Source organism: Patiria miniata, unplaced genomic scaffold, assembly GCF_015706575.1.
Source record: "Patiria miniata isolate m_02_andy unplaced genomic scaffold, ASM1570657v1 HiC_scaffold_18, whole genome shotgun sequence".
Taxonomy (NCBI): domain Eukaryota; kingdom Metazoa; phylum Echinodermata; class Asteroidea; order Valvatida; family Asterinidae; genus Patiria; species Patiria miniata.
This window is the reverse complement of record NW_024037056.1, coordinates 3,536,882-3,547,129: the sequence shown is the minus strand read 5'-3', so window position 1 is coordinate 3,547,129 and position 10,248 is coordinate 3,536,882. Positions and strand designations below refer to the sequence as shown.

At 41.9% G+C, this 10,248-nt stretch overlaps 1 protein-coding gene across 1 annotated transcript; it reads right to left on the bottom strand.

Moving 5' to 3' along the window:
• Positions 1-822: 822 nt before the first annotated feature.
• On the bottom strand, positions 823-9,597 carry LOC119724253. The gene is made up of 11 exons (XM_038195216.1): positions 8,898-9,597; positions 8,041-8,319; positions 7,193-7,857; positions 6,687-6,866; positions 5,926-6,364; positions 5,383-5,533; positions 4,587-4,881; positions 4,282-4,363; positions 3,927-4,025; positions 3,197-3,367; positions 823-2,915 (listed from the first exon to the last, which is right to left on the bottom strand). Exons 1-11 carry the CDS (start codon positions 9,523-9,525, stop codon positions 2,872-2,874), a joined length of 3,033 nt encoding a protein of 1,010 aa, XP_038051144.1. The 5' UTR covers positions 9,526-9,597; the 3' UTR covers positions 823-2,871.
• Positions 9,598-10,248: the final 651 nt, after the last annotated feature.

Sequence of the window (10,248 nt, the reverse complement as noted above, 5' to 3'; positions counted from 1 at the left end):
GATGGACTTTTGAGAGGACTTCTTTTTGAAAATCTTCCAGTTATCAGATTTCCCGAGGGAAGCTGAATTGTATGAAAGAATCGGTTTTATGTGGTGGCCCTAAAAGAAATTTTGAGAAAGGATTGACATCCTGACTTTTTGAAAAGCAGCCATCTGGAATTGGTTTAAAGGGCCAATAAAATGCAATTTATAATTGCAGTCCTTAAAAATGCACCTTTGTATCCCATTTAACCTTGTTCTCAATGTTTGTTTTGGATATTTTGTTGCGTTTTTGGTTTTTATGCTCATGCAAATTTCCATATTTATGAGCAAAAGTGTGATGTTACAGCGATTTCAGCACCAAAAATTGCCCCAATTTTGGATATTTTGCTGTCGCAAATGTTCTGTTCTTTGGAGATATGTTGTATCAGTGCACAAACTTTTCTCACAGACGTTTTCAATGAGCAAATTATTGGGTTCACAATTTGAACAGAAAACCCCTTAACTGAACAGTGTCTTCCTGGAATGACATCACAGCAACAGCACCCTCAGTTGACCGGAAAAAAACGTAGAACATTTTAAATGTTTAAACAAGTGCACTTTTCAATAAACTTAACCTAAAACTGTCAAATAGTTTTCATATATTTCAGAGTAGAAAGTTGAACAAAATATCTTCCTAAGAAAAATTCATTTCACGGACCCTAAAATATTTATCCATTACAAAAGCTATTAGCTATGTGCTGTGATATCTGGAATTAAAATCTACTCTTGTTTCTCAGACCAAAGTTAAAGTTATTTATTTCCTCCCTAAAACAGAATGGAGATTTGGACTGATACACTGCATCTGCTGCGCAACTCACTCAAATTTATTTCCAGCGATTGTTAAAGCCAAGCTAAGTTATGATGACATAGGTAAACTGTTACAATTTAAGTACCACATTGATGGACTCCCTAGGTTCGTAAAATTTCAGCACTTGGTCAAGGATACCACATGGGTTAAATATATGTACAAAGATAAAAGTTACATTTGAAAATACAGAATGGAATGAGTTATTGGAATAGAATAAGTATGTTTGACATTTATGTACATGTGTACATGTATTCCCTTGAAATATTAAGAATGCAATGGAACCAGAAACTATCTGTGGGCGTTCTGGCCAAATGTGACAGAACTGGGCAGAAGTCAAAATTAGGATTTGCGGATACATGTATTAGGAAAGAGAATAACATTCTCCTAGCAATAATGTTTGTTGCACTTCACTGAATCAGACATTCTGTTGACAAGTTACGGCTGTTTAAAATTTGCATTTATCGACAGGTCAAAAAGTAAAATACTGAGAAAAAAAGGCCTTTATAGTTTTGAGTGTTTGTAGTCATGAAAATGAAGGATGCCAAATTCTTTTTCCTTAGAAATACTATTATTCCACTAATTTAATACTATTTATTTAAAACGTGTCATAGACATAACAAAGATGACAAATACCAATACTCTGAAAATTGAAAAAAGTTCACCTCCATTTCGGAGGTGAACAAGTTTCAAAAGTTATGGCAACGGAAAATACAAAGATGTTAATTGGTGTGATTTCGCATGAGCTACCATTCAAAATATTGCAAGAAAAAAAATCAAATTGTTATGCTTGAAAGACAAGAAAATGCAAAGTTATTAAAACTTTAAGAAAACACTGCTAAAAAATGTAGTTAAAATTTGATTATTTCAGTATTCAGTTGTCTCTCTCTACTGATCCTTCGACCATATAATAATGCACATTTTAAACTAGTCTAATTTTTTTTTTTTAAATATCTTGTAAGTTTAAACCAAACCGCACTGAATCTGTGTAACATAAATTCACAGCAACTTAAGAGGCAAGTTCAAATAAATTCTAGTTCCCTCACAACCTTGGACAGGGGAGTTGTATAGTAACGAGCGAAGGAATACATCTGTGGCAAGTACTCCTATGGAATGCTACAATAATAATATATAAAGTTTGCTTCAAGCTAGCTACTTTTTAAATATAAATCTTGATTAAATATTTTACACATCGCCATATTCTTCAAGAAGAAAATAAAAAAGTTCATATTTTGTTTAACAATGGTCAACACCGGCTTTTGAAGTGATTAAACGTGTATTTCATAGGCGTTGTACTGGGAAGGCTACAGCTCCTACCCAACTCTTGGTTTTAGCCGAGACTGTTTTACAGTAACCACAGATAAAACCCAATGCTCAAGCCTGTGGGGCTCTGATTGCAAGAAAGTACCTGGAGTTTATTTGTCTTCTTTTGATAAATAGCAAGGTTGCAAAGGACGGGTGGTCAAGGAAGCTGAGCAAAAACAAGTTACCCGTCAAAACTTCGCAAGACAAATATCAGTGGCGACTGGTTCTCGTCTGTTATTTGGCTTAGTACACAAATTTGGTGAGCAATATACTCAACCGATTGTAATCCATACAGCCCTTTTTCAGTATTTCGTTCAATTTCAAGGCAAGTTACAACACACGACATCAAGAACAAAAATACAAATTTTTATGAAATACCTTGGTCTAACTCCATTAGTCAATTATTTTTGGTCAAATATTTTTGTTCAATTTTGGGGGACAGACAGACCGACAGATGGACCGACCGACCGACCACTAAGTGACATGCCGAAGCTCCTGCCACAGCTTAAAAAAACTGCAAATTAAAAATGGAATAGTACTTTTGCAGAAAATACAACAGGGTTCTATTTAGTTACACACATTGATCTACCACTATTTTCACTGTCTAAACATGATTCACATCCGAGTACAAGAAAAAAATCCGTCTCGCGTTTTACAACCGAATGGAATGGCATACGCCTAGATTAGTTAGTCCTACTCTTTACATGTGACGACTTTTATTTGTTTCTTGACCTCTGACCTCAGCAGATGATGCAGCGAGGCCACTCAAAGGTGTCAGGTTTGTCTGTGAAGTCAAAAAAGGAGCAAAACGTTGTGAGTAAATACTATTGGAATAATCCCTTAATAATGAAAACATTATATTTGTGTAGTTTGTGCTACTGGGGAAGTCTGGAATTAGGGGAGGGGGGAGGGGGAAATGAGGGATACAAGTGTCCCCCTAGCCCTCCCCAAAACCAACTAGTCCTAAGCTGCGTCTGAATTGTTCGGCTACGGCTCATGAGGCCACTTCCCATAGGCAAGTGTGTTACCCCTACCCATAGCCATGCCATTCAGCCCCAGCCTCACCTTCGGGTGCAGGGGGTGGGAAGTGGACCACTATGTCCCCCATTTCCATCTTGACGGAGACCCCAGACACGGTGGTGATGGTGGAGTCTGTCTCCTCGTCTGGGTCCCGGGAGGCCCGTGGCTTCTTCTCTCGTTTCTTGGAGCTTCTTAGCTGTGCATCTTGAGCAGACACTGTTGAGAGATGCCATGGGATTTGCACCCCAACAAAAATGTGATTTCAGGATTAGAAACGAGAATCTTCTACTAATGAGAGAACGATACAAGGGGCAGGATTACTTGCTTCAGGCTCCGTATAAATCCCACAAAGTTACAATGCACAAGACTTTCAAGAGGATTCTTCACAGTAAAAAAGTACTAAAAGTTTGTGGGAATCATTTAGAAAGCAAAATATGACAGGTATTTTCAGCTCATAACACAGTAGAAAACTAAATGGTGGGTATTAGGCTTCTGAAATTGCCACAATGGCCCCTCCCTGTTTGTCAATCAAGCAGTGCACGTTGACCAATAAGATCACAACCACTGGTCAGGTTACCCCAGTAGCTCAGTCAAACTCGGTTTGAAAATTAGGTGGGCGGGGCTTATGGTGGGCGGGGCTTTTGGTGGGCGAGCTTATATTGGAAGGGGCTTATGGTGGGTGGGGTTTATGGCAAAAGTCAGGAACAGTCCATAGGAGGATGCCGTTTGGTTTGAGTAAGTTCTTTCTTCCGATCTTCAAATCAGCAATACTTACAAGCTTGCACAGGCAAGCCATCCGCCCTGTCCTCTGCAATACCAGAGGAATCCGTGCTGGAGATAGACCCTCGCTTTCTTTTCTGAATCGATTCAGAGGCTGCAAGGAGAACAGGCGAAAAGGACATGAGGAAATGCTGTACAAAAACTTTCAAGGTCGTCAACAGAATAGCCATTCTGCAAAACCCCGAGAAATTTTACTTTATTTTGAAGTCAAACATATGTACAAAATCAATGTCAGCATGGTATCGTGTCATCCTGTTAGCTGTATGAGTGCTACTACATGGTGAACGATTCTTTCCAACTTTCGAGGCTAAGGCCTCGGCGATATCTGTTTGAACAACTTAACATCTTACACGATGAGGTGCTTGACTCTGTCTCGCTATGGTCGGGAGCTTCTAGCTTCGGCTTATGCTGGTTGGACGGCTTCTCTGCCTCCTACATCAATAAACAAAAAACACAAATCAAGAATAATCAAACTCAAAAACACAAATAATAATTTGCTAAAAAAGAAACAAGTCAAGGATTGCAGAAATGAGTACTAAGAACTCATCCAATCAGCGAGTAATTCCTCTCAATAAATGTCAACGAAATTAAAGTCTACTCAACCAGTTTGCATCCCTTTAACAACAACCCAAATTTTCTGATGAATTTGTCTGACCCTGAAGCGCTTCTTGTAAACCGACAGAGCAGCATCCTTGCCAAGCGTCGTCATTAAGAACTCGATCTTGTTCTTCAATCTCGGCCAGTCCACGCTGTGAGCCATCCCTTTCCTCCACAATTCTTCCTCCATCAACAAGGCCTCGTCCAGGTACTTGCGCGCCTCCTTGTAGTTGCGGTTGGTCAGGTTGAGCGAGCCAACGAAGTAGATGCTCCTCGCCGTGGCAGGGTGGGTTTCCAGGAGTCGCTTGCGTCCCTCCATGGCCTTCTTAGCGATGGGGATCGCATCATCGTACCTGTTGAGGATAGAAAAGAATGATATTTTAACCTGCAAAATACCCTTTTTGGGGGGGCTCTGTCGATGTCATATCAGTAAACCTGAACTCTCTGGTGATTTTTTTTTTTTTTTGGCTTCCCGAACTCTCAGTAATCCTCCACTGTACAGAATATGAGTGCACTGAGTGCATTTCTTTCTTATTTTTATTTCTTACTTTGACTCTCATTTTGTGTAAAAAGAAATATTGGTCGAGTCGTACCAGCCTCAATTGTGCAAAATCTTCTCAAATAAACAGATAGACTTATAAGGAGTTTTGTGTCTAATATGGGCATTTAGATGCGTCTAAGAGGCATTTAATTTGTTTGATCTAGACGCAAACATCCTTGCATCGACTTGCCACATTAAATAGGCCATTGAATTCCTGTCTACAACGTGACTCTCGTGATTTGTTCAAATGCCCGATTGGATAAGACACAACATGCATATTTCAAAGAGTGGGCTATCGAGAAGAAAATATTACTTTTCCATCTCGTAGTAGCTCATGGCGATGTTCTTGAGGGAGGTGCAGGTCTTATCTGTCCCATCCATTCCCAGCATTCTCTCCTCCTTCAAGGCCTGTTGGTAGATCTCAACAGCTTTCTCATATTGCTCCATGTCATGGAGGCAAGTACCTACATTAAAAAAAAAACATGACAAGAATGCAGATTGTACCGTTTAACTCTGAACTCCAAATGTTATTTTTGCTTAGAACTTTAAAATTGAGTACTTGCATTTAGCTGGATTGGGATTTACCTTCCTTAAAGCTGAAAAAATTGCCCCAAAACCTCAGAATGGAGTTTTAAAGATATGGGGAGGGTAAGGGTTGATAGTTTAATCTTCACTTTCTAAAAAATTCAAGAATGAAGTGTTGGTTAGAATACAGTCATGACAGTGAAGAAAGATCATTAAAAAACCCACAAAAATGCAATGCTTATTACTGGATGTGTGCTTTCATTGAAAAAGAAAACCTTAACAAGACTGATTACAAATTCAACGGATCAGATGACAGTTAAATATCCCTCACCCAAGTTCATGAGGAAAGTCGGTCCCTCAATGTGCAGTCTGTCTGGTCCCGCCGTCTTCTTGCAGATATCCAGAGCCTTCCGGTAACATTCCATCGCCTTCTCTTTCTCACTCTTGATAAACGCCGGAGACAGGCCCGGGTCGATCAACGCCTTGTCCTGGAGTGCTGCTCCCAGGGAGTTGTAGGTCCTAGCCGTCAGCAAGTGCTCCCCGAGGTAATGCTTGCGGATGTCTAGTGCCTTCTGGATCTGTGGGATGGCCTGCTTCCAGTCTCGGTCATTGAGGTACACGTCGCCCCGGAAGTGGTAACATGTTGCCAGGCTGAGCTGGATGCTGATCGGCTGTATCTCCTTGTCCAGTTTCTCAAGTTCGTCTTCGGCTTCTTGGAGCATGGGAAGGAGGGTGTCTGACTTGTGCCCAATCTCACTCAGCTGGTACACCTGAGGATGGTTTTGAACAGGGTTGTTACCCAGGCATCACAAGATGATCAAAAGTCAAATGCAAGTCAAATTACACTTCAGCTCACAAGTAATAATAATAATAATAATAATAGTGGGTATTTATAAAGCGCACGTATCCACCAGGACTGGTGCTCAAGGCGCTACATCATTATAAGGGGATGAACAATGACTAACGTCTTACTACTCAACCACCGAGCTTGCCAAGGTCGGCTGGCTGGCTGGCTCGAATCATCATATACATGTAACAGCAGCTGGCTAATGATGAGTATTTTCGTGTAACAAGACCAGTCTCAGATCTCACCTCATAGCATCTACTCTCTGCGTACACCTGCATTTGGCCGCACTCCTTGGCAGACTCGGCACGCTCGCGGTAGAACTTAAGACGCTCGTTGGTGAAGAGAAGCATCTCCACCACAATGTACATCCAGAAGATGGTGTCTGGGTTGTGGTACTCTTTGGATGACTTGATGATGTGCAGAGCCTAGTAGAAAGAAAACAAAGTCTCAGATCAGTTCTTAACTTTATTTATATAGGAGGTACAAAACATCCTAATTAAGTCAAATGACTAACAATAGTCACTTAAAAAGACAAAACTGTCCAGTTCACGTCAGTCGTGTCAGTGTTTCAACAAAATTTAAATGAACTCTAAAGACTTTTAAAATTTCTTCAAGTATTTACTGGAGTAGCATTAAGCAAATCATTCATTATGACTTCAAGACTGTGTTGAGCAGTTCATGAACAGGCTAGCTTGAATGATTATTTGTTTGAAATTCAACTCTTTATATAAAGTTCCTACTAATGTCCTACTTTGAGATAGTTGGCAGCATCATCCTGCAGACGAGCCATGGCAACCATTGCCTTGACTTGAAGCATCTTAGCAATCTTCTTCATCCTCTTACTGAAGTAGTCAACAAACTTTGCCTCGGCTTCCTTGAAGATTCCCTGCATTTCGTCCTCTGATTCCCGAGCCATCTGCTCCACGAAGGATCTGAGGAGAAGATGCAAGGAGTATCTGGTGCCGCCCTCTTTCTTGGATCGGCTCTTTGAAAAGGCTCCGCCTGCTTCTTCATCATCATCTTCTTGCTTGCTCTCCAGGAGGCTCCGATATTTCAAGGCCTGGAGGTCTAGCTGCAGTTCCATCTGGCGCTTACGAGGATAGCCTAGAATTACCCGGGCAACCTCTAAAGTGAAGGATCCAGGGATGACTGACAGCTTGACAAGATTCCGTCGATGGGCTTGCGGGAGGGAATCGATGGATGTCTTCAGACACGGGCCGATCTGGTCGCTCAGTGCCAGCCCAAGATGGCTCAAGGCCCGGGTGATGCGAAGGGCTTGCTGCCCTGATCCTGCAGACAAGTACTGGATCAGATCCTTGGGCTTGACCGTCTGGTCTTGGAGGCGGCTTGCAACCACTTTGAGAGCTAAGGGGTTCTTGCCGCAGAAGCGAACCAACTCCTCAGCTTCTTTGTCATCTGTGGTGCATTAATAAAAAATAAAGGAAAAAAAGTTTGAATAAGTACATTTCTCGAGTTTTAAGCTCCATCCCACTAATAAAGTCATGTTCATTCACAAAAAAAAGGTACATCAAAGAGTCTAGATAAAATTCCAGGGAGAACGGTATGACCGTAGTAGAGTGACAATAATTGACATCTTACTGAGTTGCGCTTTGCCAGCATGGTACTTGACCATCTCCACAGCGCTCTCCATGGCCAGTTCGTGATCGCCCTCCAGTCGCCAGTAATCAAAAGACCGCTTCTTGATTCCCAGGTTCTCCACGCCGTAACGTGACGTGACGAGCAGCTTCAGTCTGTTGTTGGGTAGGTTGGTGATGTTCTCCAGCATGTCCACGAAGGCGTTGTAGGTCGGGTTGGGACGGCCAGCCGACCCTTGGTCAAGGGGGTGGTCGGTGCTGTCCAAGACCAACACGGCGCCACCTAGGGATTGAAAATCACTCTTTGTTTAAATAGTAAAATTTCAAGTGACTTAACAATAATGTATGATGATTCCTTCACGCGCATTGTGTTTTTAATTTAAAAGTCATTCACGTACATGTAGCATACATGCATCATTAGCTTTTATTTAACAACTTAAGCGCACTTAATGCAAATTTCTGTTTCATTTTTGCTTATGAAATTTACTTTGAGTTATGAGAACTTTTTCGCCACAAACTTCAATGAGACAACTTAAAATGGCTAAATCTGAGCAAGGTCTTGCAAATTTTTCTTGCGTTTTCATATTAATTTTTTTTTTTTTTTAAATTCATCCAAATTTTCATCAGTCATCCAACAACTTGTAGGTAATCTAGCAAGGAACAGCATGTGCATTATCAAGGTTAAGGCTTCTCACTAGACCCGCGACGTACATGACGCAAGACATAACACTTCGTTTACATATATATGCGCTTTCTTAAAGGAGCTTGGTCCCATAGGAACGTGCACATGTAAACAGAGCATGACGATATTATGTCTTGCGGTTAATATTGTTACTCTCACAGTGAGCGTATTTTTCTTACCATGTTGTCGGGGGTCGTAGGACCTGAAACAGCTGTACATGACCTGTGGTTCGTAATCTCGACACTCCACTCCGAATGCATGCATGATGGCGAAGAAGATTGCCTCAATGGTCTCCAACTCCCGCAGGTCCACGAAGATCATCTTGTGGAACTGCCGCAGACGAAAGCAGGCTTCCTTGGCTAGTCTTGTCTTGCCGGTCCCCGACATGCCGCTAATGCAGGCCAGATGGACATGATCATGGGTGTCGTCGTCCAGAACGCTAACGATCTCATCCATGATGTCAGCATGGCCGAAGTAGGGTCCATCTACCGAGGAAGCCTTCAGCTGCAGCTTCCTAGAGACCACCTGTCGCTCCCGCTCGTACTCATTCAGGGCTTCTAAGATGTCGTGCCGCTCCAGCTTTGTAAGACACATTCGGAGGAGCTCCGTGTCTCCCTCATGGATCTGATTCTCTCTTTCTAATGCCTCCAGTAGCTTCAGGCCATCGTTTTGGATGGCTTCGTACTCAGGACCTAGCTGATTGCGGAGCAGCATCTTGGCTTTCTGGACGTCCTCGCCGACCAGCATGTCGGACATCCAGACCAAGAGCCAACGGAAGCGAAAGCGGGTGAGGTCCGAGTCATCCATCTTGATGATGACCTCAGAGTAGACTGCTGGAGCCTTTGTACTGATATTGAGCCCTGCGAACAATTACATAAAAATTAACAATGCAGGTAAACATGTTAAAACACACACACGCACACTTTGAAGAAACTCACTTCATGATTTATTAAATGATTTGTCAGGTTTGTAGATCAATTTGTACATTATTCCATGAATTTCTTCCTCCATAAGCATGGTTATCCTACTATTAAGTACTAATCACCCGGGCATGCCCGGTTCCATTACATTACAATTTCCCCCCCCTCCCCCCCCCCCCCCAAATGCATGAAAAAACGTACATGATGAAAACGAGGCCCACAATCGCCAATTCGGCCCATATTTTGTTTACATAGTGTCTGGCTATGCCACACCCCACTGCACACGCACGTAAACCATCATATGTAAACAGAAGTCAAGTCGCAGTGCACCTAGCCCAGGTTGTGTAGTGTTAGTGGGAAAGATTTCCATATACATGTACGAAGTTCACTAATTTTCCTCTGTAATTCATTGACTAACAAGCCCCTATAGCAATTTCATGTCATCAAAGTCAATTTGAGCAGTGAGAAAATACAAGCATTTTCTTAGAAAACACTTAGAATTTTTCAGTCCACTCTCATAGGGTTTGTACACAGGGTATTGAGTGAACTTCGTATATGGAAATCTTTCCGTGTTTTTTAGTGTACGCAAGCATGGCAAGGGAATGCAACG